The sequence below is a fragment of the Erinaceus europaeus genome, chromosome 20 (assembly GCF_950295315.1).
Source record: "Erinaceus europaeus chromosome 20, mEriEur2.1, whole genome shotgun sequence".
Classification (NCBI taxonomy): Eukaryota; Metazoa; Chordata; class Mammalia; order Eulipotyphla; family Erinaceidae; genus Erinaceus; species Erinaceus europaeus.
Genome location: NC_080181.1, coordinates 9,607,690 through 9,627,454, shown reverse-complemented (window position 1 = coordinate 9,627,454; position 19,765 = coordinate 9,607,690). Strand labels below are relative to the sequence as shown.

The 19,765-nt window shown below is 58.2% G+C and overlaps 1 protein-coding gene across 1 annotated transcript; it reads left to right on the top strand.

The window, feature by feature from the left end:
* The first annotated feature begins 443 nt into the window (after window positions 1–443).
* Window positions 444–18,408, top strand: ROBO3 (roundabout guidance receptor 3). The gene is made up of 28 exons (XM_060179813.1): window positions 444–716; window positions 4,535–4,861; window positions 5,300–5,457; window positions 6,186–6,306; window positions 6,408–6,546; window positions 6,840–6,967; window positions 7,164–7,288; window positions 9,390–9,561; window positions 9,809–10,014; window positions 10,148–10,229; window positions 10,410–10,575; window positions 10,695–10,861; window positions 11,144–11,265; window positions 11,391–11,619; window positions 11,772–11,893; window positions 12,136–12,307; window positions 12,397–12,582; window positions 13,326–13,349; window positions 13,425–13,467; window positions 13,623–13,762; window positions 14,031–14,225; window positions 15,540–15,678; window positions 15,778–15,990; window positions 16,508–16,659; window positions 16,745–16,855; window positions 16,983–17,135; window positions 17,382–17,560; window positions 18,151–18,408. The coding sequence occupies exons 1-28, from the start codon at window positions 560–562 to the stop codon at window positions 18,160–18,162; spliced, it is 4,140 nt and encodes a 1,379-aa protein (XP_060035796.1). The 5' UTR covers window positions 444–559; the 3' UTR covers window positions 18,163–18,408.
* The last annotated feature ends 1,357 nt before the right edge of the window (window positions 18,409–19,765 follow it).

Sequence of the window (19,765 nt, the reverse complement as noted above, 5' to 3'; positions counted from 1 at the left end):
CCCGGCTCCTCCCCCAGCGCCGCGCCCCCGCCCCTCCCCCCGCCTCTGGGGCCGAGCGGGTGGCCGCGGGGCAAAGGGGCGGACCAGTCACCCAACTAACCGGCTCCTCGTCCCTCCAAGTCACCCTCGCCTCCCGCACCTCCCCGCTAAGCCCCCGGACTCGGGAGGAAACAGACGCCGGGGCTCTGCGAGCCCAGAGGAGAGGGCCAGCGCCGTGCCTCAGTTTCCCCGCGAGCTGGGCAAAGAAAGGCGGGAGCCCCGCTCAAAGTCCGGCGGACGCGCGGAGTCTGGCACAGCTCGTGCGGCGCATCTGGGGCGATTTCAGAGGGAGAGACGGGGCGCGGGGCGCTCGGCGACCGGCGTCTCGGGCCCGGCGAGAGGCCGTCGGGTGGCGGGAAGGGAGGCGGACCGAGGCGGCGACTGCGCGCCCGCCTTCAGCCGCCCAGTCCCGGGGTCGCGGGGTCGCGGGGGCGGCGCGGTGGCCGGGGCGGGGCGCGCGCGCGGCGGGGCTTTGGGGCTGGGCTCCCGGGGCTGGTCCCGCGCCCGGCCGGGCGGCGCCATGCTGCGCTACCTGCTCCAGACGCTGCTGCACGCGAACCTGCTCGCCGAGTCCCTGGCGGCCGACGGCGCCACCTCCAGCGACCTGCTCCTCGCCGGCAACTCCTCGGCCGCGCCGCTTCTGCCCAGCTCGCCGGCCCCCGGAGCAACTCTCAACGGTGAGGCGGGGGGCACGGGACTGAGGTGAGGATGCGGGGGTCGGGGGACAGAGGTGAGGATGCGGGGGTCGGGGGACAGAGGTGAGGATGCGGGGGTCGGGGTGCGGGGGACAGAGGTGAGGATGCGGGGGTCGGGGTGCGGGGGACAGAGGTGAGGATGCGGGGGTCGGGGGACAGAGGTGAGGATGCGCGGGTCGGGGTGCGGGGGACAGAGGTGAGGATGCGGGGGTCGGGGTGCGGGGGACAGAGGTGAGGATGCGGGGGTCGGGGTGCGGGGGACAGAGGTGAGGATGCGGGGGACGAGGTGCGCGGGACAGAGGTGAGGAAGCGGGGGACAGGTGCGCGGGGCTGAGGTAAGGAGGCGGGGGTCGGGGTGCGGGGCTGAGGCGGGGGGCGGGGTTGAAGTGAGGATGCGGGGGTCGGGGTGCGGGAGGCAGAGGTGAGGATGCGGGGGACGGGGTGCGGGGGACAGAGGTGAGGATGCGGGGGACAGAGGTGAGGATGCGGGGTCGGGGTGCGGAGGACAGGTGAGGATGCGGGGGACAGGTGCGGGGGACAGAGGTGAGGATATGGGGTACGGGGTGCGCGGGGCAGAGGTGAGGATGCGGGGTGCGCGGGGCTGGAGTGACGAGGGTGGCGGGGGCGGCGGGGCGGGCGCAGGGCTCTGCGCGTAGAGGTCGTGACCCTGCGCCTGGCGGGGGCGGGGGGCGCGGGGGGCGGGGCGTCCGAGGCGCCCAGCAGGGAGGCGGCGGGGGTGGCTGCTGTGCCCCGGCGCCCCCTCCCCCTCCCCGCGGGCCCCCACCTCTGTCGCGGCTGAGGGACTACGCGGGGTTCTGCGACGGGCCGTCCGCCCGGCGACCCGGACAGCGGGGTCCCTGGGGACCTGGACTCGGCGAGACTCACTTATGGGGGGCTTTTGCTGGGGCGGCCGGGGCGGCGGCCACCGGGGGACACTCCGAAGTTCGTCCTCGGAGTCGGGACCCCGCAGAGCTGCGGCGGGGGGTCGCGCAAGCCACGGCGACGGATGAGCGGCGGGCGCCCCCTGCCGGCCGCCTGTGCCTGGGGCGCGGGGTCCCTTCCCGGGCTGCCCAGCCCTGGGCCTCCACCCGCTGGCGTCTAGTGGCGAAGCGGAGGCCTGGGCGGTGCGGGGCGGTGCGGTGCTGCAGGTGCGGGGGAGGAGCCCCGGAGCCCCATTAGCATGGCATTTAGCTATTCATTAGCTGCGCGCGGGCCTCCCCCGGGATTGCGGCGGCGGGGGACACATTCCGGGGAAAGGGCGTCGCAGCTGCGTCTGCAGGAATGGGGGTGGTGGCTGAGGGCTGCGCTGTGTCTGGAGGGCGCGGGGAGAAGGGGGGTGGGTTGCGGTGTCGGGGGAGGCCGACACCCCCTTCCCAAGGAGTCCAGGGTCCCCCGCGGCTCTGTCCTCACCACACAGATTCCGACTTTACTTCCCTCCAAGGGCTCACGAGTTTGCAGCTTTGTGACAACCTCAGGTTAAGTGGACTGAGGTGTGTGTGTGGGGGGGGGGGGGCAGGCCGGACCTGGTGGAGGTTGTACGAGTCAAGAAAAGGCAGCGGGTTAAGCGCATGTGGCGCAAAGCGCAAGGACCGGCGTAAGGATCCCGGTTCGAGCCCCTCCCCTCCCCCCCTGCAGGGGAGTCACTTCACAGGCAGTGAAGCAGGTCTGCAAGTGTCTCTCTTTCTCTTCCCCGCTCTGTCTTCCCCCTTCTCTCCATTTCTCTCTGTCCTATCCAACAACGACGACAGCAACAACAACAACAATAACAATCACAACAATGATAAAACAACAAGGGCCACAAAAGGGGGAAAAAAAGCCTCCAGGAGCAGTGGATTCATAGTGCACCGAGCCCCACCAATAACCCTGGTGGCAAAAAGAAAAAAGAAAGAAAAGAGAAAAGAAAGAGAGAAAAGAAAAAATTAAAGGCAAGGGGTGTACATCTGAGGTAGAGCCTTTCTTTAAAGAGATTTACTTAGTCATTAATGAGCAGGAGGAAGAACCAGAGCATCACTCTGGCACTTGTGCTGCTGGGGATGGAACCCAGGACCTCATATGTGCCAGTCCAGTGCTTTATCCATTCCACCTCCCACCAGGCCATGAGGAAGGTGAATAGATTCCTGGAGCCTCCATCTTCCAAATGCTTCGCATATGACACCTTCACACATGACAGTGTCTAGTTTAGTGATTTGCTTCTCCATCTTGCTGCGGGCTCTGCAGTGACTCACCTGGGGTCTGCGGAGGAGCTGTGATTTCCCTCTGCAAGTGAGGAGATGCAGAAATTCACTTTCTTTCCGAAATGGGCTGGAAACCCATCTTCTTGCCTCAACTGAAATTCTCTTTCAGTACCAAGCACTGAGCAACCGCCCAGCTCAGTTTGCCTTTTTTTTTTTTTTCCACTTTATTGGAAGAGAGAGAAATTGAGATAGGAGGGGAGAGAGAGGGAGAAAGACACCTAAGGACGTGCTTCACCGCTTGTAAAGCGACCTCCCTGCATCATAACTTCTGAAAGTGCAGGGGCTGGGGAGATGGACCCCCATCCTACCTGGAAGCTAGAAACTGGAGTTGGGAATATCCTGGAAGGAGGGGGCGGAGCGAAGGAGCGCGGGACAGTGTGGTCTTGAAGCGCGCGGGCACCTCAATTGCTCGATGCGACAGCAGCGCCTACCGGCCGCCGCGGGTATAAATTCACTGTTGATGAAATTGGATGTCGGAGCCTGAATACCGGGATTCAGGATCCTGGACCCCAACCCACAGCGGAAGGTGAAGCGAGCAGAAGTCTGTAGGCCAAGCGAAGGGCAGGGGCAGAACTACTTTTTGTGTTCAATTCCTGTGAGCTTACTGGGCCCCCAGAAATGGAGGAGTGATTTTCTGGGGATGTGAATGAAAAGGAAATTCCTGTTGTCTTCTCTGGAGGATGCAGCTCTTTAGTTGAGACCAAGTTAAGGACCCTCCCGGTGTCTAGGTAAAGCACTGGACTCGCATGCAGGAGGCCCCGAGTTTGATACCTGACATCACGTGAGCCAGAGTGATGGTGTAGTTTCTCTTTCTCTCTCTCTCTCTCTCTCTCTCTCTCTCTGTCGTGTTAATAAATCTAAGTGCAAGGACCAGCGCAATGATCCCGGTTCGAACCCCAGGCTCCCCACCTGCAGGGAGGTCGCTTCATAAGTGGTGAAGCAGGTCTGCAGGTGTCTTTCTCTAATCCTTCTCTAACCTCCCCTCCTTTCTTGATTTCTCTCTTTCCTATCCGAAAAAAGAAAAAAAAAAAAAAAGGCCTCCAGGAGCAGTGGATTCGTAGTGCAGGCACCGAGACTCAGCGATAACCCTGGAGGCAAAATAAATAAATAAATCTTAAAACAAACAAACAATAAACATCCTCCCTGATGACCGGGCGATGGCGCAGTGGGTAGGGCGCAGAACGTACTTGCATGAAGTCAGAGTTTGATGTTTGGCCCTAGGCATTGCTTATGTCACAACGATGCTCTAGTTCTGTTTCTCTCAAGTGTTGTTAATAAGCCAATAAAGTACATTTTTTAAAACAATCCTCCCAGGCCCCGCCCCATCAGGATCACTCTGCTGCTCCTTTCCCTAGAGAAGCCCCGTCCACCACAGAGCCATTTTGGCCCAGCACCCAGTGATGGTTCTGGGGGTCTTTCAGGGAGGCAGAGGGGATTTGAGGCTGCACAGGCCGGCGGAGGAGGGTCTGCGGTCCAGGGGGCCTGGAGAGCCATGCCCGCGCTCCTGTCTGGGCTTCTCTGCAGACTTCTCTGCGGACTGAGCGGCCCACGCACCTCTCCCCCCAGGGTCCAGGGTGGGGCCGGAGGACGCGATGCCGCGCATCGTGGAACAGCCGCCAGACCTGGTGGTGTCGCGGGGCGAGCCGGCCACGCTACCCTGCCGCGCCGAGGGCCGGCCGCGGCCGCACATCGAATGGTACAAGAACGGGGCGCGCGTGGCCACGGCGAGCGAGGACCCGCGCGCACACCGCCTGCTGCTGCCCAGCGGCGCGCTCTTCTTCCCGCGCATCGTGCACGGGCGCCGTGCGCGGCCAGACGAGGGCGTGTACACCTGCGTGGCGCGCAACTACCTGGGGGCCGCAGCCAGCAGGAACGCCTCGCTGGAAGTGGCAGGTGGGATCCCGCCGCCTTCAGGGCCTCGGGGAGGCGCGCGGGGTGCAGGGGGGCGGTCCCAGCCGGTCCCAGCCCGCCCCCTGCCTCAGCACACCTGGATCTTTGGTCCCAAATGACCTCGCCAAAGCACTGGGTAGCCATGGCACCTGGGGTGACCCGGCCTCCGTATAACATTCAGCTTGTATCCTTGCCTACATCCAATTCATAGTTTTATTTTGATAGACAGAGAAATTGAGGGGGCGATAAAGAGAGAGAGAGACACCTAGAGACACCTGCAGACCTGCTTCATCATTCGTGAAGCTTCCCCCCTGCAGCTGGCAACTGGAGACTTGAACTTGGGTCCTTGTGCATGGTAATATGTGTGCTTAACCAGTGCACCACCAACTGGCTGCCACATCAAGTTTAACCCCAGTGATCATATATCCGTTCTCTCTCCAGTCCTCCGGGATGACTTCCGCCAGTCCCCGGGAAATGTGGTGGTGGCCGTAGGGGAACCAGCAGTGATGGAATGTGTGCCTCCCCGTGGCCACCCAGAGCCCTCAGTTTCCTGGAAGAGGGCAGGCATGAGAATCCGGGAAGAAGAGGGCAGGATCACGGTGAGGAGCTGTGCCAGGGCTGAGCTTAAACTGGGGCTTGAGAGCTGGGGTCTGGGCTGGGATCCTGGAAAGCCGGAAACAATGTGGAGGTGGGGTGGGGGCACCGATAGCCTGGCTGGGTGAGGAGGAACCCCCCACACTGCGCCTGCTGTCTTCTGGCAGAAGGAGGGAAGCCAGGTAGGTGGCCAGCAGTGGGCAGTCTGGACTTGGTGTGAGACAGGTGGGTCACTGGATGCCCCCAGGCACTGCAGGGAGAGAGAGACTGAGGCTCCCCAGCCCCAAGTAACTCAAGGCTTTCTTATCTCACAAGTGAGTGGTCAGCCTCACCTCCTTTGCTGGCTCACTGCAAGGGTATAGTAGTGAAATATTCTGGGGTCCTAGGGAGATAGTATAATGGGGATGCCAAAAGACTTTCATGCCTGAGGCAGCACAAAGTCCCAGGTTCACTCCCTAGCACCACATTAAGCCAGAGCTGAGCAGTGCTGTAGGAGACAACCCAAAGCAAAAACACTTGCAGGGGGAAAGCTTCATAAGTGGTGAAGCAGGCCAACAGGTCTCTCTCTCTCTCTCTCTCTCTTATCTCCCCCTTACCTCGAGATTTCTCTCTGTTTCTATCCAATAAATAAAAACTAATAAAATATTTTTTAAAAAAGAGGGAGAGAGAGAAAGACAGACAGACAGGCAGTCTGATGGCTGTGGAGGTCCAGAGTTGCTCTGTTCCCTTGCAGATCCGTGGAGGGAAGCTGATGATGTCATACACACTCAAGACTGACACAGGGATGTACGTGTGCGTGGCCTCCAATGTGGCAGGAGAGCGGGAGAGCAACCCGGCCCGCCTGCTGGTGCTGGGTAGGCCTGAGGTCTGGGGACCCTGTGGAGTGGGGAAGCTTTGGGTCTGGAGGTAAACTTCCTTGGACTCCGACTCTTCACTCACCCCTGCTCTGCTCTAGAGCGCCCCTCATTCCTGCTAAGACCCCTGAACCAGGTGACCTTGGTGGACAGCTCCGTGGACTTCCAGTGTTTGGTTCAAGGGGACCCTGTGCCTCGTGTGCACTGGCGCAAGGAGGATGGGGAGCTGCCTGCCAGCAGGTGAGATCCCTCTCTTCCTTCTTCTAAGGACACCTAACAGATCCGTGTGTGCCCTTCCCTAAATGCTGAGAACCAGGGACCCTGCACTCGGTGGCTCAGAAATCTGTCTCCCAGAGCCTGAGTCCTCTGTCCCAGCCAGTTCCCTCGTCCATCCCTGGATCCCTGGATCCCTGGGCCCTATACCTCCTGTCACTGCGAAGCTGCCTTGCCTTCTGCACCCTGTCCTGATGTCAGTGGGTAGGGGGAGGGCTCCTATGGCCATGCCAACCAGCCCGGGGCGGGGAGTGGAGCAGGTATGAGATGCGGAGCAACCACACCCTGTGGATGACCCACGTACGCCCTGAAGATGAGGGCACATACACCTGCGTGGCTGAGAACAGCGTGGGGCACGCTGAGGCCTCGGGCACCCTCACAGTTCATGGTGAGCTCCCCTCTTCCTGGGACAGGGAAGAACTGGAGGGGAGGGGAGAGTGAGGGACATGCTAGGGGGTTGCCTGAAACTTCTAAGAGGAGAGAGAAATCTAACAGGCCAGAGCAAGAGCCTGGGTGTCCCTCCCTCAGCCCTCAGTGTCCCTCCCTAGCAGGCTGACCTGCCTCCCTCCGCCCTCCCTATCCAGTCCCACCCCAGCTGGTGACTGAGCCAGAGGACCAGATGGCAGCCCCTGGTGAGAGTGTGGTTTTCCAGTGTGAGACCAAAGGAAACCCCCCACCTGCTGTCTTCTGGCAGAAGGAGGGAAGCCAGGTAGGTGGCCAGCAGTGGGAAAGGTGGGGCATGGGCAACTCCAGTCGTGTGTGTGTGTGTGTGTGTGTGTGTGTGTGTGTGTGGTGTGGTGTGGTGTGGTGTGTGTGTCTGTCTCCCTGGCTTTCTGCAGAGAATCCCTGGATTCTCCCTGAAACACAGGCAGGTTATCTCTGAGGGCTGGATCCAAATAATGACAGCAAAAGGTCTGGAACAAACGGAACATTTATAAAATAATTGAGAGGGCCAGACATGCACTACTCTACAGAGCATCTACTTTGCTGAGTGGAAGGACCAGGGTTCAAGCTCTAGGCCTCCTCATGGGAGCACTCACACAGGAACACTTCATGACGGTGAGAGGTGCTATAGTGTCTCTCCCTACCTCTTTCTCCCTTTATCAAAAATACATAAATAAATAAAGTCTTTTGGGCGTGGTGAGATTGTGCAGGCACAGAGTCCTAGTGATACTCCTGGCAATCATCATCATCATCATCATCATCTTGCAGGAAACAGTCCATCTAGGATAATCCTAGGAGTCTCTCCATTTGGGGAATGTAACAAACCTATTTAGGTGCATCCTCCCCCAGTCCCCAGGGCTATGGATTTGTAGTTCTGTACAAAGCTGTGCACAGTTGAATGTCACTACCTCTCCTTTTTCCCCCCTTTTTTCCCCCTTTCTCTCTCCTTTTCTTCTTTCTTATTATGATACAGACTGACAGAAATGGAACAAGAAAGTAAGAGAGGGAGGAGAGACACCTATAGCACTGTTCCACTGCTCATGAAGCTTCCCTCAGCAAGTGAGGCCGGGAGAGGGGATGGTACATGATAACATCTATGCTTTACTGGTTGCACCACTGCCCAGTTTCTACTCTTCTCTTCCTAAGGGATGTGCTGGGGTAGGGGGTGGGGGGTCCTAGTCACTCTTCAACTTTAGCAAACACATCCCTGAATGCACACTGCTTGAATGGCCAGTAACTGAAGTCACAACATCAGTACCTTTCCTCTACGAGAGGGATAGGAATTGTGCTAATAGGAAACAGGGTCAGTGTGGAAGATGTGCCTGGCTGACTAACCCTGGGGAAGCCAGCCTACCCACTCACTACCTGATTCCAGGATTCACAGCTGCAATACTCCAGTGTCTTCTCCAGCGCTGGGGACAGCTGCCTTTGTAATCAGTACTCCAGTGGTGGAAATGCTAGTGGGAGTAGGTCACAACCAGGGCCCTGCCTGGTTCCACTTATCTGGAGACTCAAACTGCCTCCTGTACATCTGTCTGATGAAAAATGCTTCATTATTATTGCTGTTGCTGTATCTTATTTAGTTTTTTAGTTACCTTTTAAAATATTTGTTAGCTAGTACAGAGATAAATTTAGAGGGGAAGAGGAGATAGAGAGACAGGAGAGACACCTGCAGCACTCCTTCACTGCTAGGAAGCTTCCTCCCTGCAGGTGGGGACTGGGTGCTTGAACCTGGATCCTTGCACACCGTAGCTTACACACTAAACCTGATGCACCACTACCCAGCCCCTATTTATTTAGTTTTTTAATGATGGAGAGAGAGAGAGAGAATGAGAGAGAGAGCAACCAGAGCACTGCTCAGCTCTGGTTTATGATGGCACTAGGGATTGAACCTGGGACCCGTGAGCCTCAGGAATGAGTCTTTTGCAGAACCATAATGCTGTCTCCCCTGTCCTAATTGAAAATGTTAACACCAGAAAGAAAGTGTAAGCAGTCAACATTTATTGTGTGACATTTGGAAAGATTTTCCTATGGCTACTTAATTTAATCTGGCTAATCTTTGGAATTATGCTTCAAGTCAGTTTTGAGAAAACTGGGTCCAAATTAAGGCTAACCAGTTTGCTCAGAGCTTCCCCGCTAGTTAAATCAAAGAGCTATGGTGTGTGTATAGCCCTCACAACCATCTAATAAACTTCCCTCCATTTTGTGAATGGATTTAAGGGCTTTCCCATAATCATATAATCGACTCGGGCAGAGCACAAGCCAGGACCTTGGGGGAGTCTCTGTGCCCTGGGGCAGATGGGAAGGAGTGCTCTGTGCTCACATGGCTGCTCCTCCTTCACCAAGGCTTCTGGCTCTGTCCCCAGGTCCTTCTTTTCCCCAGCCAGTCACCCCAGCCCCCTGGGCGTGTCTCTGTGTCCCCTGGAGGCCAGCTCCGCATCAGTGACGTGCAGAGGGCAGATGGGGGCTACTACACATGCCAGGCAGTCAGCGTGGCAGGCAGCATCCTGGCCAAGGCCCGGCTGGTGGTGAAAGGAGGTACGTGTCCAGGCCTGGGAAGAAAGCTGCCTTGGGGTTTTCTTGGATTCTGGGCAATAAGTATGTTTGGGAGGTATGTCCTTAAAGTGGGAATCAGCTACAGAAGCCTCTCACCACTGGCTGGTGCTGAGCACAGAGGGTGCTGGGGGCCCGCAGGTCTCCAGGGATTGAGGAGCCAGGCCTCCAAGCTTGCGGTCCTCCCCCAGCTTTGCATGCAGCCTCTCTCCCCCCCCCCCCCCCTCTCTAGCCTCCTTGGAGGGGCTGCCTCCTGTAATCCTCCAGGGGCCAGCCAACCAGTCGCTGCCACTGGGATCTCCTGTGTGGCTGCCGTGCCGGGTAGCCGGGCAGCCCCCACCCACTATCCGCTGGAAGAAGGATGAGCGATGGCTGCAGGAGAATGACCTCCAGCTCCAGCTCCTGGCCAATGGCACCCTGCACATAATCAGCCTACAGGTGAGTGGCTCCACCTGTGGGGAGCCTTCCCCAGCCCTTGGGAAAGCTCGGCCCAAGTGTGCAGGGTCCTCCCGCTGGGTGCCAGCCTCACCCGGCTCTGCTCTGGCTTGCAATGCTCTGCTCTGTCCTGCAGGAGGCGCACATGGGGCTGTACACCTGTGTGGCTCAGAGCGCCTCAGGGGAGGCCACCTGGAGGGGCTGGCTGCGGAAACGGGGTGAGCTCCCCTAGACCCTCCCTGCTCCAAACCTGCTGCCTCAGGGGTGGGGGTGGTGCCTGCCCAAGTCCCAAGTGTCCCAGTCATAGTGTGAGCAGGGGCAGGTTGGGGGGCAGGTGGGGAAAGGAGGCAGGTCACACAGGGCCATCTTTCTAACTAAACATCATGTCCTCCATGCAGATATTGGGGGGGTGTCACCAGCCCCTACTACTGAACCCAGTGCCCCTCCAGGGCCTCCCTCGAAGCCCGTTGTCACTCACGTCACCAGCAACAGCATCACACTGAGCTGGAAGCCCAGCCCTGAGGCTGGGACCTCCGCCACCTCCTATGTGATCGAGGCCTTCAGGTGGGAGAAGGTGGCTGTGCCCTGTGCTCTCAGGAGAGCGTGCCAGCACCCTCCCTCAGGGAGGGGGCAGTGGGGACCAGAATGTGAGCCCATCCCTCACCTCCCTAATACTCTTGCAGCCAAGCCTTGGGCGACACGTGGCTGACAGTAGCGGATGACGTGCAGCTGGAAACACATACGGTCACCGGGCTGCAGCCCAACAATATCTACCTATTTCTGGTGCGCGCCTTGAGCACCTGGGGCCTCAGTGAGCCCAGCCCCATCTCCGAGCCTGTCCACACTGAGGGTGAGGGCGACCAGCAGCTAGCTCTCTGTGCTGGAGTAAACTGGCCTAGAACTGGAGGGGAGAGAGGGAGAGGGAGTTTCCTGGTCTTGGGAGCTCTCCCCACTGAGTGGGGACCTGGGAAGGGCCTTTCCCATGTGAAAGATGAGTGGGGAGGCCTTAGTGGTACACCTATGGCTGCCTGGCCCACGCCCTCCTGCACTACCTGGGCTCTGGTCTGGGGGCAGCATGCCCACAGTTCTGGCCTGTCCTGGCTGCCCTCCTCAGTGGCTCTGTGGTCCACAGACAGCAGCCCCTCGCGGCCAGTGGAGAACCCGTGGAGGGGCCAGCAGGAATTGGCAGATGTGGTCATTCACATCCAGGAGCCCGTCACCCTCGGACCCCGGACCCTTCAGGTGTCCTGGACTGTGAGTGTGACCTGGGGAGGGAAGGTGATGGGAATCCTAGAATAGGTTCGAGGAAGGGGAGGAGAGTGAGGGAGGACTTGAGGGACTCAGTGCCCCACCTGGAAGGCCTGTTCTGTCCCCTACAGGTAGATGGCCCTGTCGAGCTGGTGCAAGGTTTCCGGGTATCCTGGAGGGTGGCAGATCCTGACGGGGGAAGGTGGACTGTGCTGGACCTCCTGGCCCCGAGCCATCAAACTACTGTGCTGAGAGGACTCCCCCCAGGAGCCCTGGTTCAGATCAAGGTGCAAGTCCAAGGCCAGGACGGTGGGCTAGGGCCGGAGAGCCCGATGGTGACCAGGAGTGTTCTGGAGGAGGGTAAGGGGGTCACAGAGCTAGCTGGCCATGCAGCTGGGAAGGAGGGGTGCCTCCCAGTTTCCCAAGATGCTGGAGTTGGGAGGGGGAGGTTGAGGCAGAGAGGGCCACTTGCAATGACTTGCTGTGTCCCTCTCACCATCTCCCTGGCCCAGCCCCCAGTGGTCCCCCCCAGCGCGTGACAGTGACCTTGGGGGGTGAAGGCAACAGCAATATCACTTTGTCCTGGGAACCCCCACTTCCCTCCCAGCAAAATGGGGTCATCAAGGAATACCAGGTATGGAGTTTGAGAAAGGCAAGGGGGAGGCTGGGGGTGGAGACAAGGAGGACCTTGGGCTAGGACTGGGGGAAGGGTCCCCGGATTAGCTCTGGGGCTGGGGTGGGGATTCCGAAGGGCCAGGAGAGTTTCAGAGTGTTGGGAAGCTATCCCAAGCCTCCTGCACTGTTCCGGAGCTTGGAGTCTCCATGAGAGGCCCGAACCCCATTTCTGCTGCTCTGACGCGGGTCCCCGCCCTCCAGATCTGGTGCTTGGGCAACGAGAGCCGCTTCCACCTCAACCTGTCTGCGGCGGGCGGGGCGCGCTCGGCGGTGCTCCGGGGGCTGCGGCCCGGGGTGCTCTACAGGGCCTTGGTGGCGGCGGCCACGGGCGCGGGCGCAGGGGTGCCCAGCGCCCCGGTGCTGGTACAGCTGCGTGAGTCCCGGGCGGGCGGGGCGGCGGGAGGTGCCCGCGGTAGGGGGGCGCTCCGGGGGGGGCCCCCCTCACTGTTCTGACCCCCACAGCGTCCCTGCCCGAGCAGGAGCCCGGGCTGGAGGCGGGTCCGGGGCTCGGGGCGCGGCTGGCCCGAGTGCTGCGGGAACCCGCCTTCCTGGCCGGCAGTGGCGCCGCCTGCGGGGCGCTGCTCCTCGGGCTGTGCGGCGCCCTCTACTGGCGCCGGCGGCAACGCAAGGAGCTCAGCCACTACACTGGTGAGAGGTGCGGGGGCGCCGGGTTGGAGGGTGGGGAGGGAGAGGCCGGGAGGTCGTTTGGTTGACATCATCATCATCATAATAACTGCGGCTTCATATCCCAGGCACCACTATAAAGCAGAGCTGAGCAGTGTTTGGCTTTTTTAAGTTTTGCTTTCCCTTTTGTTGCCTTTTTTTATTGTTGTTGTAGTTATTATTGTTTATGATATCGTCGTTGTTGGATAGGACAGAGAGAAATGGAGAGAGGAGGGGAAGACAGACGGGGAGAGAAAGACAGACACCTGCAGACCTGCTTCACTGCCTGTGAAGTGATTCCCCTGCAGGTGGGGGGGTTAGGGGCTCCAACCCGGATTCTGACGCCAGTCCTTGTGCTTTGCGCCACCTGCCCTTAACCCATTTTGCTTTTTCAAATACGAGGGAGAAACCCTGCGGGGTGGGGCCTGACGAGTGGTGTGGCTAACACCCCAGACAGTCCTTAGAAGTGGGGGTCTGGGTGAAAGGGGAGAAGCTAAAGGAGGCGGCCTGAGATCTGCTCAGTCTGGCAAGGGGTGTGTGGGTCTAGGCCCTCACTATAGCTGCAGAGCCTCCCAGGGGACCCTGGCTGAGAACTTCTCATGAAGTCTGGGCAGGGTCCCGCCAGGAGGTGGAACTAGGCCCGGGGCCAAGTGGACTAGAATGTGGATATTTCTGACCCATCTCCCCTCGCCCCTCTGCTCTCTCTCCCCCCGGTTCTTTTTCGGAAGCCTCCTTCGCCTACACACCTGCAGGTAAGCCATGCTGCCCCATGGGGTCCAGGCCCTGGGACGGGCTCTTCTCTCACCCAATCTCCCTCCCCTTCCCAGTGTCTTTCCCACACTCAGAGGGCCTCTCAGGAGCCAGTTCCAGGTAATTCTCTGTCTCCTCAGGATCACCTTCCTGCACACACACCATGCTCCTCTCCAGACCTCACTGCCTCCCCCCCAGCTCCCCACTGCCCTTCCCTCCCTTCTTTCTAAGTTGCTTGGGGCCCTCCCTGCCAGTGTGCACTTGCTGTCCCCCAGGCCACCCGTGGGTCTTAGCTCGGCTCCCTACCCGTGGTTGGCCGACTCGTGGCCCCACCCGTCCCGAAGCCCCTCTGCTCAGGAGCCACGGGGCAGCTGCTGCCCAAGCAACCCGGACCCTGACGACAGATATTACAATGGTGAGGAGTCCTAGTTCCCTCTGCTTGTCCCTTCCCTCTTCTCTGCCCTTGGGCCAACAAAGAGGAGTCCTCTCTTCCCCAACGCTGTTCTGTCCTTGGGGAAGATGTGAGTCAAGGAGCCCTGAATGCTTCCCTCCCCTGATGGGGCAAGTAGGGTCTGGGGTGGGGAAGACATTGATCCTGTGAGGATTTCCACTTGCCCTCTCCCCCTCTTCTCCTATCTCTGCCCCCTGCCTCCTCCCCTGCGCTTCCCTCTCTCTCCTCCCAGAAGCCGGCATCTCCCTCTACCTGGCTCAGACAGCCCGGGGTGCCCCTGCCCCCTCTGAGGGTCCTGTCTACAGCACCATTGACCCAGCTGGGGAAGAGCTTCAGACCTTCCATGGGGGGTTCCCTCAGCACCCCTCGGGGGACCCTGGCACCTGGAGCCAGTATGCGCCTCCAGAATGGAGCCAGGAGGACTGTGGTATGATTCCAGCTCCTAGCACCTGTGTTGTTTTTTGATCCCGTTGAGTCATTTTATTTATATTTACATGGGCATCCATGCTTTGCACACCTCAGGAATTCACGCTTATTTGGGGGATGCACAGTGTCCTGAAACTCAAACGTAAACCATTTCATCAACCCAAGCAAACCAAACCGAGAACTTGGACGCATACTGTTCTTGCAGAGGACCTAGATCACCAGTTTCTGCACAGAGAAAGAAAGAGAAGCAGATTTATTACCCAGTATTTACAGGGAAGTCTGCATCTGGGGTAAAACCCCACATGAATGCTAACTCAGGGCAAGGCGCTTCCAGCTCTGAAGGACAGTGTCCCTCAAGAAATAACAAGGCAGAACTTCTCTCCCAGTCTCCTGGGTGTATTCTTGCTTACTTTTACTTCCACTCTTTTTTTATATAAAGATTATATTTATTAATGAGAAAGATAGGAGGAGGATACAAAGAACTAAGTATCACTCTGGCACATGTGCTGCCGGGGATTAAACTCAGGACTTCATGCTCGAGAGTCCAATGCTTTATCCACTGTACCATCTCCTGGACCACCTACTTTCACTATGAAGCCCCATTTTCCCTCCTGCTTTTGCCTAATATACCTCTAAGCCTTCTGTCGGGGTAAAAGCAAATCTTCTTTTTTTTAAATATTTATTTTATTTATTTATTCCCTTTTGTTGCCCTTGTTGTTTTATTGTTGTAGTTATTATTGTTGTTGTCATTGTTGGATAGGACAGAGAGAAATGGAGAGAGGAGGGGAAGACAGAGAGGAGGAGAGAAAGATAGACACCTGCAGACCTGCTTCACTGCCTGTGAAGCGACTCCTCTGCAGGTGGGGAGCTGGGGTTCAAACCGGGATCCTTATGCCGGTCCTTGTGCTTTGCGCCACCTGCGCTTAACCTGCTGCGCTACAGCCCGACTCCCCAAAAGCAAATCTTCTTAAAGAAACTCCCTTCCACCTGTAGCCTGCCATGGAAAAAATGTGGGGCTCCGTTGATCACTAGAGTTTGGGGGTGCTCTGGACAGTCAGTGGCAGAGTAGTCACTCCTCCATGGTGGCTGGGGATGCCCATCAGCCCTCTTGACTTATGTCCCTATCCTCCCAGCCTTGGGGGCAGGGCCTGAGCAGCCTGTGCTGTTCCCCAAAGGTATGTTTCAACCTAGTGAGATTCCCCCCTTCCCACCTAGGCCCTGAGCAGAGCCTCCTCATGGGCACCCCTGCCCCTCTCATCTTTCTCTTTCCTGCCCCTCCTGTCTTGGGGTGTCCCACCCCACCCTACTGTCCCAGGAGCCTGGGGAGGCAAGCTCAAGCTCCTGGGCAAAACCATGCAGTCCCCAGCACTTGGCTGGCCAGAGGCCTTACCACCACCTCCCCCATCCTGCGAACTGAGCTGCCTGGAGGGGCCTGAGGACGAGCTGGAGGCCAGGTGAGGGGACCCCTGCTTTCGGAGAGGAAGGGTGGTGCCCTGACAGCTGAGGAGGGGTGGCAGCATAGTCACCCCACCCTCCTGTGTCTTTGCCCCCAGCTCTGAGCCAGAAGAGTGGGGCCCACCCATGCTGGAGAGGAGACACCCAGCAGAGCCTGGCTCCAGCAGGGTGTGCTTGATCCCTCTGGCCCGAGCAAAAACCCCCTCTCCCACACCTTCCTATGGACAGCAGTCCACGGCCACTCTCACCCCCTCACCTCCTGATCCTCCCCAGCTCCCCACCGACATGCCCCATCTGCACCAGACACCCAGGTAGGGAGGCTATAGGACTCTGCAAGCTGCAGGTACTTGGAAGACTGGATGGGTGAATGAATTCATGGAGGGGTAGATGGGCCGTCTGACAAATGGAAGGAAGGCCAAGTGCATAGGTGCATGGATGGAGGGGTGCAGTGGTAGGTGAATTGACAGATGCATGGGTGGGCAGATGGATGGCTAGGTACCTGGGTGGACAGAAGGATAAATCCAGTATAGGGGCTCATGACCATGCCAGGTGGAAGTGTGACTGGCAAGGAGTGTGGAACTTCCAAGTTCTTTACTTCCATTAGGCTGCTCCTGGGGGTTGGGGGTGGGCAGCACCTTGGGCTGGAGCCCTGTGGCAGGACAGACTCAGGCTCCTGGGGGCATGTCAGGGGTGTTGCTCTCCCCACACCTCACAAGCTCAGAGGCTTATGGAGTTAAGATGAGTGTCTAGTGCAGTGCCCAGCACAAAGCGAGAAGTAGCAGCCATATCTTCTGCATGGACAGACACTGAGGCTTCATGTCATTGCAGGAGGGGCCCCCCAGAGCCAGGCACCCCTCTCAGTGTGCCCCAGCTCACACCTGGTAACCACGAGGGGAGGCCTGCTGCCCCAGGTGCAGGCCCTCCAGCCTCCCATCACCCCAGCCCCAATCCTGTTCCTAGTGCAGCCAGCAGCACCCCCGGTGAGTCATGGAGCCTAAACTTCACCCCCCCCCCAACTTGTTTCCCCTCCCTCCTCTCTAATTTGTTCCTCTCCATGTGCTCCAGGGAGGACACGCCAGGCACCTGGGGAGATGACTCCCCCACTTCAGGGGCCCCGTGCCCGAGTCAGGAAGAAGCCCAAGGCTGCTCCCCACAGGCGGGAGCACAGTCCCGGGGGTGAGGGGGCTCAGGCCTAGACCTAGTGACTTGGCAGTGGGGGGACAGGTGGAAAGCTGGGGCAAGGAGGAGCTGTGGGATGGAGGTGGCAGAGGTGGGGGTTCTGCTGAAGCAGCTCTCTCCCCAGACCTGCCACCGCCACCCTTGCCACCCCCAGAGGAAGAGGGGAGCTGGGCCTCAGGGCTGAGAGCTGCTGGGAGCATGTCCTCCCTGGAGCAGGAGCGGGACCACAGTGGGGACAGAAGGCTGGCGCAGGTGCAGCGGGACATCCACCCCGATGGTAAGGGGGCAGGGCTGGTGGACCGGAAGTATGGCCCAGACGTGCAAGGTGGGCCTGGAGCTCTGGCTCTCCTCTCCTGAGCCTCGAGGCAGGTGTCTCAGTACCTGTAGATCAAGCTTGTGTGTGGGTACTCTCTGCCCACCCTCAGTCCTTCTCCCAGTGTGGGGCTGGGGCATCAGGGCTGGGCTGTGGGGGCCAGTGTCCTGCCCCAGCCTGGGCCCCACTGCCTTTCTCTTTCTGCTGCAGATGAGGCCTGGCCCCCCTACAGCCGGCCGAGCTTCCTGCCTCGAGGCCAGGGTGGTGGCACCTGTTCCACTGCTGGCAGCAACTCCTCTCGAGGCTCAGGCAGCTCCCGGGGCTCTCGGGGCCCTGGCCGGAGCCGCAGCCGCAGCCAGAGCCGAAGGCCAGGACAAAGCCGGCGAGAGGTGGGGCCACCATGGCACAGTGACAGCAAGGGAAGGAGGGTTAGAGAAGGATTTGTGGGTGTCTGAAGAAGGGGAGAGGGCAGGGAGAGGCACAGTGGTAGCACATGGGATTTGCATGTGCAAGTTTCAGGTTTGATCCTGGCACCACCAAGAACTAGAGCTAAGCAACATGTTAAAAACAAACAAAAACCCATAACACTTAAAGAGGGGGTCCAGGGAGTTCAGCAGAAGTGATGGTTTAAGGGAGGCAGGGCTCCTGACGGGAAAGGAGCTGGGCTGGCTGATAAGAGGAGCCTCAAGGACCTGGGTTTGAACCCCTGCTCTCCACCTGTAGAGGGGAAGCTTCATGAGCAGTGAAACAGGCCTGCAGGTGTCTCTCCTCTCTCCCTCTCAACCTCCTTCTCCTCTCTTAATTTCACTCTGTCCTATCAAATGAAATAAAAGGAAAACGGCCACTGGGAGCAGTGGTAATGCTGGCACTGGGCCCTAGAAATACAACCCTCATGTCAAGAAAAAAGTCCCTCCTGTTGTCTGTGTGCCTGGTGTGGATGGCAGACCAACCCCTGCCCCCCGCCCCCCTCTCTCTCCAGGAGCCAAGATGACACTTGACAAGTGTGTCAGGAGTTCTGTGGACGGAACAGTCCCTGGGCAACAGGGAGCCTATTGGACAGCAGAGAGAAGCAGGGAGGTGTCTCTTCCCTCCTGGCAATAATGTGTGGGGCTCCCTGGAGAATCACCCAGAGAGCCCGTTGTCTCTTTCCATCATTTTCTAATGGAGACCTATTTGTAAAAAAATATATATATATATATATCATAATAAGTAATTAATTAAAAGATAATGAGTCTGATCAGGGGCCCTGGGCCCTGTTTGTCTGTGTGTGGGATGTCAGGATAAAGGGGGCCAAGGGGGAGGGTCAGTGCTCATGGGTAATCTCCCGTTTTTTGTTTGAATGTTTCTTTAACCAGAGTGGTGATGTCAAGAACTGAGCAAGTCCTGGGCACTACTACTATACCATTTACCTTTCCAGTCCTTGTTTAAAAAAATTAAAGATTATACACACACACACACACACACACACACACATACACATCTGTGGCATGTGGTGGTGCAGGAATCAAAGCTGGGCCCTCTGGCATGCCCAGTCCAGTGTTCTGATACTCATATATCAAATAGGCTTGCCCTTGTGAACTTCTTCTGCCAAAGCTCTGGCACATGTCCCAGTGACAGCCATAGGGACTTTCCTGAAAACCCATGTTCTCCTGAAAACCATGCCAGGCCCTCCCCCCTGGGCTCTTTCTACTCCCAAAGGAACAATGCCTTTCACAATAAAGTTTTCAAACAAGAAGAGGAGGCAGTGATGGGGAAACCCCACCCCAAAAAACAGAAGCAGGTCCTCCCAAAGGACATATGTGGACAGCCTTTTCTGTTTGGCCAGCACAGTCATTTCAGAAACGCGGGGCAGGAGTGTTTCTCAGCCCCTCTCCACGGCCATGCCATCAGTGGTCATCTCATCCTCTCCTCTGGCTCTGCCCTGGCCTTAGCCAGTGACCCAACTCAAGACATGGCTGCTGTCCCCTGAGCCCAAGCTCTGATCTAAGTGTGTACAAATCTCCTTTCTCCTTCCGGCCCAGACAAACAAGGCTGGAATGTTTTCAAGAGGAATTTTACCAGGAAGCTAAAAGAAAAACAAAATCCAAACAAGGAAAATCAAATGGAGAGGACCGGATATGTATCCTCATACTGACATCAGTCCCGCAGCCCAGACTGGCATGCAGAAGGCAGCTCCAGAAGCTGCTGCTCCCTGTCCTCCCACCATCCCCACTTGGCCACCAAGCTCGGAGTGGCTCCTAGCTAAGCTGTTGGGCTTGGGAGGTTGTCACCCCTTGAGAGCCTCTTTCCAACACACTATCCCTAAAAGTGTCCTGGTGCTCTGGTCATGGTCAGAGCTTTCCCCAACTGTGAGAGGCCTGTCCTGACCTTTTCCACCCAGGAAGAATTCCCCCAACCCCTGGTCTCCTGAGTGCTTTGTGGCTCAAAGTCCTGACTGCCCCACCACTGTGTCTCTGATCTGTCCTGTCTGAAGAATGTTCACTCTCTTGACAGGTGGTTCTACCTTTTGTGGAATGTGTCTCTTTTGAGAAATGATGTGGGACTGGTCTTTAGGGAGAAGGGGTTGAGGAAAGCAAGAGTTGTCTTCCCAGCAT

Coding starts and splice junctions, on each gene's coding strand:
- ROBO3 (XM_060179813.1), top strand. CDS start 560: ATGCTGCGCTACCTGCTCCAGACGCTGCTGCACGCGAACCTGCTCGCC. Junction 10,576..10,694: donor TATGTGATCGAGGCCTTCAG/GTGGGAGAAGGT, acceptor ATACTCTTGCAG/CCAAGCCTTGGGCGACACGT. Junction 15,991..16,507: donor CATCTGCACCAGACACCCAG/GTAGGGAGGCTA, acceptor ATGTCATTGCAG/GAGGGGCCCCCCAGAGCCAG.